Source organism: Cynoglossus semilaevis, chromosome 20, assembly GCF_000523025.1.
Source record: "Cynoglossus semilaevis isolate Cse_v1.0 chromosome 20, Cse_v1.0, whole genome shotgun sequence".
NCBI classification, from domain to species: domain Eukaryota; kingdom Metazoa; phylum Chordata; class Actinopteri; order Pleuronectiformes; family Cynoglossidae; genus Cynoglossus; species Cynoglossus semilaevis.
Genome location: NC_024326.1, coordinates 6466070 through 6477515, shown reverse-complemented (window position 1 = coordinate 6477515; position 11446 = coordinate 6466070). Strand labels below are relative to the sequence as shown.

General features: G+C 38.3%; 2 protein-coding genes across 2 annotated transcripts in view; one reads left to right on the top strand and one right to left on the bottom strand.

Annotated features, from left to right (window-relative positions):
• Positions 1-2961: 2961 nt before the first annotated feature.
• On the top strand, positions 2962-7673 carry opn7a (opsin 7, group member a). The gene is made up of 5 exons (XM_008334299.2): positions 2962-3225; positions 3533-3695; positions 4324-4451; positions 5716-6050; positions 6624-7673. Exons 1-5 carry the CDS (start codon positions 3138-3140, stop codon positions 7269-7271), a joined length of 1362 nt encoding a protein of 453 aa, XP_008332521.1. The 5' UTR covers positions 2962-3137; the 3' UTR covers positions 7272-7673.
• A 1098-nt stretch (positions 7674-8771) lies between these two features.
• The window catches only part of ripk1l (receptor (TNFRSF)-interacting serine-threonine kinase 1, like), a 5197-nt gene continuing 2522 nt past the window's right edge, over positions 8772-11446 (bottom strand). Inside the window, exons 7-12 of the mRNA XM_008334298.3 lie at positions 11402-11446; positions 11173-11249; positions 10964-11042; positions 10327-10884; positions 9996-10127; positions 8772-9830 (exon numbers count right to left, since the gene is read on the bottom strand). Of these exons, the coding sequence (XP_008332520.1) occupies positions 9529-9830; positions 9996-10127; positions 10327-10884; positions 10964-11042; positions 11173-11249; positions 11402-11446 (1193 nt within the window). The 3' untranslated portion in view covers positions 8772-9528. The remainder of the gene's footprint in view (positions 9831-9995; positions 10128-10326; positions 10885-10963; positions 11043-11172; positions 11250-11401) is intronic.

Genomic DNA, 11446 nt, shown 5'->3' with positions numbered 1-11446 from the left:
TGAACCGTAGCAACATGTGAAGCACTTGTTTAAACGCTTTGGTTGTCATTCCTACACAGAGTATGGGGAACAAGATAAAATGATAGGATGAATATATCCTTGAAAATAGGATAAATAATTCCTGGAAAACCACTTGAAAGCACTTCACATGCTCAATAACAATGTTTCCAGGGAAAGGCAGGATTAATCTTTTTTTAAAGAAGCTCTGTGATGTTCACACGTCACTGTGTGAACATCACAGCGCTATCTCCACTTATCACTGCAATCACAATTACAGCTTTGACATCACAGCTCACCTTGAACACAGCTTTTATGTTGGGCTTTGGCTCAAGATACTGTATGTTCCAGTTTTTTCTCTCTATGGGTGGTTTAAGAAAAGGTAAATGTGAATATAGCAGCACGCAGGAAAGTGTTTGACAGCAGAAAATTGACACACTTTTGCAGCCGAGTCAGTTTAAAACCCAATTTCACGGCAGTGAAGAACAAAATAGTAATGAAGTGGATGAGGTAAAATATGTATATTGTAGATATAAGAAATTACATGTATATTATAAACTGTAGATTTAAAATATTTATAGATAATCATGATAAGGCACCTTATGAGACCGTGACATGTAAGTGAAGTGACTTGTTTTCTGAGAAGAGGGAGCATATCAGGAGCATGGCATTAGTCAAGCAAGAAGGCTGCGACCACAGTGGAGAAGCACAGGAAAGTGTACACTGTGTATGTATATAAGACATGGTTTTCACCACTACAACAACATATTTTTAGTTTTAATAAAAATCCTATTAAATTCTGCCATATGCACAAATCCTTCCTCAGCCTATTCTTAGGGTTATTTGTAATATTAATTGTGGTTGCCTTTATTTTTTGGGATCAATTCAATCACAACAAACAATCGTTATATCACATTCATTCATTAACAAAACAATGGCATAATAATATTAATGCAGCATGTGTGGAATAATACATTAAAAAAAATTGTTTTTTTCTAATTTGGCATGTATTGCAAGTAAGAATTTCTTACAGGTCTGTGACGTCAGGAATCGTTCAGTGGTGATCTGACTTGATGGGATGTGGAGCCGTTTCAGGACCTCATGCAGCTCTAACTGCGGCGGGCAGTGATGCTGCTCTCCTCCCCATGACCGCCGCTCAGAGAGGAGCGTCCACAACTCTGAGGAAACGCGAGTGCTCGAGACTGTCACGTTAAAATGGGTCAAGAATAGGAAGATTCCTGTATTGTAACAACTCTCTACCAAGGTAAGGGCATTTTTGATGCTGCACATTTATTTCCTTACTTGTGCCTGAATGGATCACTTGTATTACGTCCTGCAAAAGTCCGCGTCGTTTGGATGACTTTTGCGCAATTGCGCACAGAGACTCACTTTAATTGCTTCGAATAATTAGTAATTGACTACTTTCGTTTTGTTTCTGTTTTCAATAAGTAGGGTTATCACAGTAATCATCTATGGAAAACAGTTTCCTATAGTGATGGGGACTGAGTTTCACAAATACGACTGCAGCAGCCTGCGTAACCACACATGTAAGTGACAAACAAGAAGCAGTGAACAGCGCGCATAAATGTGTTCAGTTAAGGCGTGAATGTTTGATCAGTTTATACACTGCGTTTACTCTGCACTTCAGTGTAAAGTATTGTTTTATTCTAAGCTACACAGTCTCAGCATCAACAACCAGTGGAGCAAAGTAAAACAAAGCATTCCAGCGTTATATGTAATACCAGCTTATCCAAACAAACAGCTTTGTAGACAGTGTTTTTTCTTAAATGATACAATCTTATGAACAATATTTATTCATCTTCTACCACCTAATCTTTTCAGGGTCACAGAGGGGGCTGGCCCAGTAGTCATCAGGTACATCCTAGTAATCACCAGCCCATCACAGGACCAAATACAGAGGCAAACACAGGCAACAAACAATTATTCACATTCATACCCATACAGTGGTCAATTTAGAATGAACCCTGTGTGTGTTTTTTTGTTTTTGTTTTTTTTTGGATCGAGATAGGGGAAATACCACACACAACCTCACAGAAAGGTCACCAGGTCACTTGTCATTTTTTTCTCCTTAAGGCCAACTGCACTAACCACTTTTCCACCACGAGACTTTCATGGGTGGAAAGGCTCAAAATTAGAGACTTTTATTTATTTATTTTTCTCATGACAACATTTAAGCTACTACTTTATGCGCCTTTAGTATATAAAGCCAGAGAGTATGTTAGATGAAAAGTGCACATTAGCTAATAACCTATAAAACTGGGAAACAGCAGATGGGAGTTATAGCCATATATAGATTTATGTAAAGTCTAAAGTGGTTAAACTTTACAGTCAAGACTGTAAATTTAACTGCACGGCTTTGAACCTCCTGTTTTAAAAGTACTGGCTTAAAAAATGACTGTGCGACCTTGTCGTGTTAAGCAATCCTTCAGAATTTCAAATATTATATTAATATTAATACTATATATATATTTTTAAACCTCATCTCTGGGCTATTATTGCCCTGTCTGTTCACTGACCCTTGTGTCATCCATAGATTCATTAATACAGTCAGGCTTTGTCTGCTGAGGCAGAATGAAGGCATGAAAACTGGATGTTGATGATGGGATCATGAAGCATGGAGACACAGTTGCACAGTACTTCCATGTATTTTATAAGACATTGACGTAGCCCATCCAGCTGCAGTAGTGAAATCACAGGAGACGTGGAGGTCTCAGCTGCTTTCGAAATGAATATCCATCAGAACAACATGTTATCCAAAAGATGAACTTGTTTGGACAGATTGTGAATCACATGCTACATTCACTCACATGCACCGCTTCCTGTTTGGTTGAGAGATGAGAAGGTTGCCTGGGAAATGTTTGTGGATGTTATAAATTGGCTTAAATATACGTAAGGTTGGAATATATTAAAAAAAAATATTTTTGAGACTAGAGTTAAAAAAAAACTTTTTAATTTACACCACATCTTCCTGCTCATAACTGTTTTCTTGTTTTCGCAATGTACAGAAAAACAGGTTTCTGTCATATAGAAAGGTTGATTTATCTTAATTTATCACAGTTTATCTACAGCTAGCTAGCAGCTACACAGTATATTTTCAAAAGGCCATACCTGTGTTATAGATGCAGCTGTCAGATGAAGATGATGCTTTCCAGTCCAACATACCTGTCAGTCTGGATATTACAGTGGCTGTTGTCTACTTTGTTTTTGGTGAGTTATTAACTTTATCATTCAAAAAAAAAAAAAAGATTTAACAAATGCATTAATATATCATTCCATTTGGTATGAAATATGATAAAAGTTAGAAAGCTCCCTTTTTTACAAGTGTGATGTAACATTCTATTTTAACAATGAAAAAGGCAGCTTTATTTAGTAGTTGTAGTTTCTTTTTTCCAATTACATTACAATATTCTTTACTTTTAAAGATGTAACACAAAGCCATTAAGGCAACAATGTAATATAAATATATATATATATATATATATATATATATTTAATTCCTCACCCTCTTTTCTAGGAATATGTTCACTGTTTGGAAACACTACACTGCTTTATGTGTCCTACAAGAAAAAGCATCTCCTCAAACCTGCTGAGTACTTCATCATCAACTTGGCCATTAGTGACTTGGGCCTTACTCTGTCTCTTTACCCTTTGGCAATCACTTCAAGCATTTACCACAGGTACTGCACCATACACTGACTATGGCAACATATGATTTTCATAATCATTTTAGCATTATATTAATGCACTGAGTATTTGTTTTAATGTCGATTGAATAATGTTGAGTTGCTCACACTGAAGAAATTGGTCTCCTCAACTTTTGAAGTGATCACGTAGCATCAGCTGTTTCTTAGCTCTTGTTTGTTTAATCCAATTATCTGTCTTTTAACCTATTATATTAGGTGTCCCATCTACCAATTTGTCTGCAACATTATAGGTTTAAAAACACACTCCATGCAGTTAAGACTTTAAAGCTGAGTTGCTCTTTTCCCACCTCGACTTAAGGGCATTAAAAGTCCTCATCATGAGAATTCCTGGGGCACTTGTAGATACAGTATTTAAAGAACATTTTTGCCCCCAGCCTCTACCGATGAGGCCCTGAATGCAGTTGTCACAAAGAGTATTTTGTTTGAACACTGGGTTGATTAGCAGGGTTTTAAAAGAACCTTCCCAAGGTTTATGGATATAGTACATAATGCTCAGCTCTCTGTATGTCTCTCTCACCTATTCCTTCATTGATCTCTCTGCACTGCTTCTGCCTTACCCTTCCTCCCTCTCTTTCTCACACCCTCTCTCCCTCCCACACAGGTGGCTTTATGGGAAAACAGCGTGCTCCATATACGCTTTTTGTGGAATGCTATTTGGCATCTGCAGTCTGACCACACTAACCCTTCTGAGCATGGTTTGCTTTCTCAAAGTGTGTTATCCACTCTATGGTAAGTCCATAGAGAACCTTTTTCCCTCTGAAATGACACGGGATTAATGAAAACATCCCTGAGTGTCTGATTGTTGATTTATCTGTGGAAGAAAGTGAAATGATAATCCCTCAGTGAAGCACTGCACATTAGCCTTACTTTGATGGCTGACAAGTAAAGGGGCTACGCTCAATAATCACTACGTATGATGTTGGTCAATGCAGTGCAAGTGAGCCCTCTGTTTAACCTCGAAAGATTGCCCCCCACCCCCTCTTCCCAGGAACTGGGATGCACTGTAGAGATCTCTGTTATACAAAATGAGAAACGTAATGAATTTTTTTAAGCCTTTTAATCCATCTGTTCCTCTCCTTCGGTATATTTATAGAAACTCTCGTTTTATTATCACTTTCTGAAGGACAAAGTCTTCCCAAGGGGCTTATATAATGATTCCTTCCATTTACACTGACTGTAGCTCCTGCTTTAAAGGCTTGGGTGAGCACATGGAGAGTATGTGCTCGAGTCGGTGCAGTGAGGGCTGATCATTGTGCAGTATGTGTGCGGCGATCAGGGACAGATCAGTGTAAAAGTTAAGAACACAGCCAGTCAATTGCCTATGTGTTAATGCACTTCCAGACTGAACAAGGTCAAAAGTCCCTGCGAAATCTATTAATTTTATCCCTGTGTGACAAGCTGGACCCATGAGATTTTTTTCATTGTTCTTGCTGCTACATACAAGTAGAGAGACAAGTCAAGTCAATAAAACAATTATTTCTTCCTAAAGATAAGATTCTGATTCTACAATACAAGGGGTTTCAACAACAATATATATATTTACTCTTCCTTCATTGTATAACACATCCAGGACGTCCTGATATTTCCATCCATTTCTATTTTTCAATTGAATGAATCACAGCTTCCCATGTGATCGTTCTTCTTCATAAACCACTGACTCCTGTTCAGGGTTACAGGGGAAGGCCGGTGGGCGGGGGCAAAGGATATAGATAAACCCAATGAGAGTATCCAAGAATACTTTTGGACTAATGGAGAAAACCCACGCACACATGGCAGAACATTGTGAAGTGCATTAATCCAGAGTTGGTAATCCTGCCAACTCTGTCAACGTATGGCCTGGAGACCATTTATAAGATAACCAGATCTACTGTACTATGTCTCCAGCTTGAAGGCAAACAGTTAAAAAAGTTTTCGTCATGTGCTTTTTATCAGAAATGTTTAACTTTATCATACAACAAAAAGCAAATTCCTAAACCTCAAAATGTTTTGTTAGGAAACAGGTTCAATTCTGCTCACGGCCATCTGCTGATCGCCTGTGCTTGGATCTACGCACTGTTATTTGCCTGCTCCCCGCTGGCTCACTGGGGGGAATATGGACCAGAACCTTACGGCACAGCTTGTTGCATTGACTGGCATCTGTCCAATGAGCACACAATGGCACGTTCCTATACTTTGGCTCTGTTCATATTCTGCTACATCCTTCCCTGCTGTGTAATTGTTGCCTCCTACACTGGCATTCTGGTCACGGTACAAGCATCTCGCAAGACCATGGAGCAACACGCATCCAGGCAGACGCAGATGAGTGGCATACAGACCATAATTGTTAAGGTAATTAACTCGAGCTTAATTAACACAAAGCTACCTCCCCCTGTTTGTCCCTTTGTCCATCTTCCTTTCCGGACAATTAGGACAATTTAGAATATATGTTAACCTCTATTTGATTTAAACATATTTATTGAAAATACCTTATTTACAATCCATATGTTTTATTTAATTCAAATATTTTTTTTAAATAACAAAAATGTCTTGACCTCTCGCATACGTTATTACATACCACACAGGGGTTGGAAAGGGTCACTGGCATGCTTCTTGGTGCCTGGAGCACCAATGAATCTCCTGTGACCCATCCGTAGGCCCTGACCCAGTTCCACAGAATGACTGCACTTGTACTGAAGAATGTAAATCTGTAAATAAAAAAAATACAGATTTACTATCTCACCTAAATATTCAATTTCGTAAGACACTTTAAAGGCCTCCCAGTGCACTCTGGTGGCCTCCAGTGGAGCTGCAGCCCCAGCTTTGAAAACTACTGTTCTATACTATCAAAACCCACAGTTGCTGATCTGTTTCACTTAAAGTATTATTAACATTTTAAATCTTCTGTGCTCTTATTCCTGCAAGCTAAGCGTTGCAGTCTGCATTGGTTTCTTTACTGCGTGGAGTCCTTATGCTGTGGTGTCAATGTGGGCTACTTTTGGACACATCAACAACATCCCTCCAATGGCATTTGCCCTGCCGGCCATGTTTGCCAAGTCCTCCACCATCTACAACCCGATCATCTATCTAATGCTGAGGCCAAACATCCGCAGGATGATGCGCAGGGACATGTGTACTCTCTGCCATATCTGCGTGAGAAGCTGCTTCTGCCCACAGCGCCCGGGAAACTGCTGCTCAAAGCCAGAGATCAGGGTCAGACTTCATACCATTCCCAGGCAAAACAACCAACTGCCTTCCAGCCACTCTGCACCTCAACTGTCTGTTGTTTCATCAAAGAATTACAGTGATGAAAGGAAGAATGCTTGTGAGTGCCTCACACACGACCCTCAAACATGCAATGTCCCTGAAGCAGCAGCAGCAGCAGCAGACAGAGAGTCATGCAAAGATCGAGTTACTGCAGTTCAGCAAACACATAGTAATCAAGAGTCCGTAAGTGTGGGCCACAGGAAGTCTCTGCTGGCCACCATGTGTACAAAAAGAACCTCAGAAACAGATAACCTCAACATTAATTTAGAGATGGTCCCAGGTCATGCAAAAGTGGCCTGGCCCTAATAAACAAGCTTAATGTAGAATGTTTACTGAATACCATTGGAAAGTGTTTGGCAGGTTGTTTTTCCTGTTGATGTTTGTGTTTAATTTGAGGGAATCTTTTTCAGGAATTTACAAAATTTCCTCATATGTTTAGGCCACAGCCATGTGACTGCATTGTTTGGTGAATCATGTCCAAGGTTAAGTAAAACAGCTTAAATATTTGGTTTCGTTTACGTCCTTGCTCCACTAACGTTTGGTATATTTTGGATCCTAAATGTCTATTTAGATGTAAATTTAATACCTTTGTTAAACCCTGGCCTGACTAAATGTCACAACTAAATTATACTATTATGTTGGATATTGTTGTTTCAACATTTGTCCACTTTTTTAAAAGGAATAATTACAGTAAAATATATTGCATAGTTACATTTATAGATTCGATATTGTTTTTGTGGTATATTAAAACTGAATTGCTGTTAAAATTAAAATTATATATAAATACACATATATAGATGTGTATATATAGATTTCTGTATATATGTATATTTATTTATTTGACAAAGCAATTTATCTACTTACCCTCTATTCAAGTCTAAACATATTTCCAATGTTTCAATCACAGAATTTCTTCTTTGAAAATTCTGGAGACTGTCGCACCAGGTTACAACAGCTTGTAAAGTTCCTATAAGGTTGACAAAGATGATAAAACTTTAAAGCTGTTTGAGACGGATGAGAAGAAGTTTTAGCTATTAAATGTGATTACTTTTGAAAATTAGAACTTTTTAAATTGTAACGCTCAACGTGTCCTTTTTAACATCATCTTAAATCTAATTGTTTCCTCCACTTACCTGAGATCACAGATATACTTTAGTTCACCCACAGCATTTGAATGTTTCACCATGAGGATGGTGAGCTTCTTTGGGCTTCATGCCTCACCCACACTCTTTTGTCTTGCCTGACCAAAGGAAGTGCTTCCATGATGTCATGTTTCTGAGTATGTGCAGTATTCGTCTATAGTCTATAGTCTCCTCTGCTGACACCAGTGGTCTGCAATGTCACAGTCTGGTTCTGTGCAGAGATAAAATCTCTTACGTTTTTGTACCATTGTTTAAATATGAAAACATTTTTAAACATGATGGTTATGTAACCTTTAGGTATTTATTTTTGTCTTGGTCTTTCTATAAAATAAGTGTAACCTTCCTATATAAATACTAAATGTAGGTCCAGAAATGTTGTGTCAAAAAGTCCTTTTTTGTACTGTGCTTTATCGGTGAAGAAATATATTTTACATCATAACAGAGTGGACCCGTTTGTGTGGTGGATTTTCCCTCATTGTATCAGGACACTCTCTTTGACCTGTGTGAACATTCTCCACTTGTTTCACTAAATAACAGTTTAACTTGTTAAACATGTTCTTTGTCCTATGTTGTTTCAGACATTGACTAAATATGATATATTTACTGTATGTATGATAAATATATCTTTTTTTAATGGTCAAAAATGAACAACATTCAAAATATGTTTGAATCTACTGTCCTTTAAATGTCTTTTAAAACACAAAGCATTTATTTAAAATGTTATTTTAAATGGCTTTTCCAGTACGTTCACAAACGTTGTTTTGTCTGTCAGAAAAAACACGCACACATACATACAAATCTCACGTACAATACAGTGTGTCACAGTAGGACCAATGCTGACCATGACATGAGTGTCAGTAAACTGTCAAAAAGACAACAATAACATTAAAAACGATTCTTCATACTAACCCGGGGAATACAGTTCACTTCACTTATGAATCGACATGTTGTCAAAAGGTTGATTTATTTCTGCAATGATCAAATACTCCCCCCTACTGTAGAAAAATAATATTACAACAATGCTGAACTTGTGCTGGGGCACTGACGCGTCATTGTGCTTTTTTACAACATTATTAGAAAAGACTAAAAAACCGATTCCTTTTTTAAACAGACTACTGTGATACTCAACATTGTTCGTACCTGTCGGGTAAGTGAAAAACATTGACAAAGAACAAACTATTTATTCATAGCAAATTTAAAAAAAGTATTTTTAACCATTTGGGATAAATTTGAAGAGAGAGAACGAGAGCATATTTGTGGGTTTATCGGTAAATCTTAAGTTGCTGTTTGTGTGGAAGTTAACACAACAACAAACACATTTGACTGAATATCCTGACATACAATGTTGTCATTTTTTTTTTCTAATAAGAAAGTCTGGTGCCAGACAGCCAGATAGTAACTAAGAAACCAGGCTGGAAACTTTAAGAATTTGGAATAGCTAAAGATGCGCAGGTGTCCAACATTTTCTTAAAAACTTCTACCTTTACTTTTCCCTCTAGAGCTTGGTAAAGCTTGCCAATAGTACAGCCAATACTTCCCTCCTTCATCTTCCACTGCTCCAGCATTTGATGCACCATTTCTGGCAAGCCGTCACGGTAGTAGTCGTGCTCTATGGTCTCTACCTCCACATTGGTCAGACCCAGGTTCCGTGCACAACGCTTCCAGTTCAATCCTATGTTCTCCCTCAACAGGTCTAGGTGCTCCTCGGTCACAGGGTAGTCTTCTGAACACACACACACAGAAGAAATTGTGTCAATTATCTGACTGACTTTCTAACTGAGTTTTACAAGACATTTTTTTTTGTTATGGTGTGTTTTCAGTTTTTATTTGTTCATATGTGTGAGTGGGACAAAAATGCTAATAAAAATAAATAATAAAAAAACTTTACCAAATTTCTGCATTTCTTCTTTGATAAGAGAGTTGTTTGGAAAGAAACTCTGGTAAGGCTCCGAACCTCTGATATTCATGGTATTGTTGCTTCCGATCTGGATCGCTCTGGCATTGTGAATAAAAAGAGGTCCTGGAACAAGGACAAAGCACAAACATCTAAGTAGACAGAAGCACTTCTGGACTTTAATCCAGTGTTTTTCCTCCTTGGGGTCAGGACCCCATGGGGGGTGAACTGGATTTCAAATACGGTTTTTATCAATAAAATACTGATAAGCTACTAATATGTCTCTGGGATCGCCAGAAATTTGTGATGTCAAAAACTTTTGTACCTGGATCTTGAGACAAGCCGCTTTTGGAGATATTCAACAGTCGTCCTGTAGTCATGTCTGGAGCAGAAGTGTCAGACACGGGATGAGCCGGCCAAGACGGCTGACGGTCAAAGTGGGAATGTGGATGTTGCTGGTTCATTTGGTCCAGTGAGGGACAGCTGACAGACATCAACATGTGGCTTGAAGCAGACGCAGAAGAAATCATGGAGTCATAGCTGGAAGTGGGTTGACAACACACTTCCTCTTTGCTTGTGGCCTGCACTGGCTCAGAATGAGACCAGGAGTGAACGGAGGACAGAATGGGTCTCTCTAGTACTGGCTGCTTCACAGTGTTACTTGGTGTGCTGTGGGAGCTCGACAGGAAGGGATTTAAGCTGCTGTGATTGTTGCAGGGAACCTCACGATCACATGTATCAGCAGCAGCTAGGGGTGGAGTCATCACCATTGCATCCGCCTGGATGGACTCCACCTCACACTGGATAACGTGCATGTCTTCAATGCTGGCTTCAACCGGTACAGACAAACTTCTGTCAGAACTCACCAAAGGGGCGGGGCCATCTGTCAAGTGGAAGATAAAGTATAAAAACACTTGCAAAAAAAACACGGCTGGAAGTAGATGTAGAAATATATACCTCACCTGCAGAACAACATTGGTCATTGGTCAGTGATAATGACTTTATCTTCTCAAGAAGATCACCTGGGCCTTCATATAATTTCTGGAATAGAGAAATGTGGAGAATTGTACTTAATGATTCTTTAGCTATTATATTATATACAATATATAGAGTATATATATTTTATTATTTTTTATAATTTTTCTTTTTTAATTTAATACTTCTTATCGACCTTCAGCTGAAGGACATCTTCCTCTACGTGTGGTTGGAGATTTTCCTCATAGAAGGGAAGGAAATAACTGTAACCATCTGAAGAGAAAGTAAAAAGACAAATATAACTAATATAACTCATCTTCCAAAATCAAAAAAACATATTTCTAAATACTTGACCATATGTATAATACCAAATATGAACTAAATGCATTTCAAATCTTGACTATTTAATATCTTTCTTTTCTCACCATTAAATGTTGGTCGTGACTGTGGGTCTTCGTGCCAACAATTAC

What these genes read in the sequence shown, in the direction of transcription:
- opn7a (XM_008334299.2), top strand. Translation starts at nt 3,138, where the DNA reads ATGCAGCTGTCAGATGAAGATGATGCTTTCCAGTCCAACATACCTGTC. An exon ending in TGTTGTCTACTTTGTTTTTG is followed by an intron (nt 3,226 to 3,532) that starts GTGAGTTATTAA and finishes CCTCTTTTCTAG; the next exon opens with GAATATGTTCACTGTTTGGA. An exon ending in TACAGACCATAATTGTTAAG is followed by an intron (nt 6,051 to 6,623) that starts GTAATTAACTCG and finishes TATTCCTGCAAG; the next exon opens with CTAAGCGTTGCAGTCTGCAT.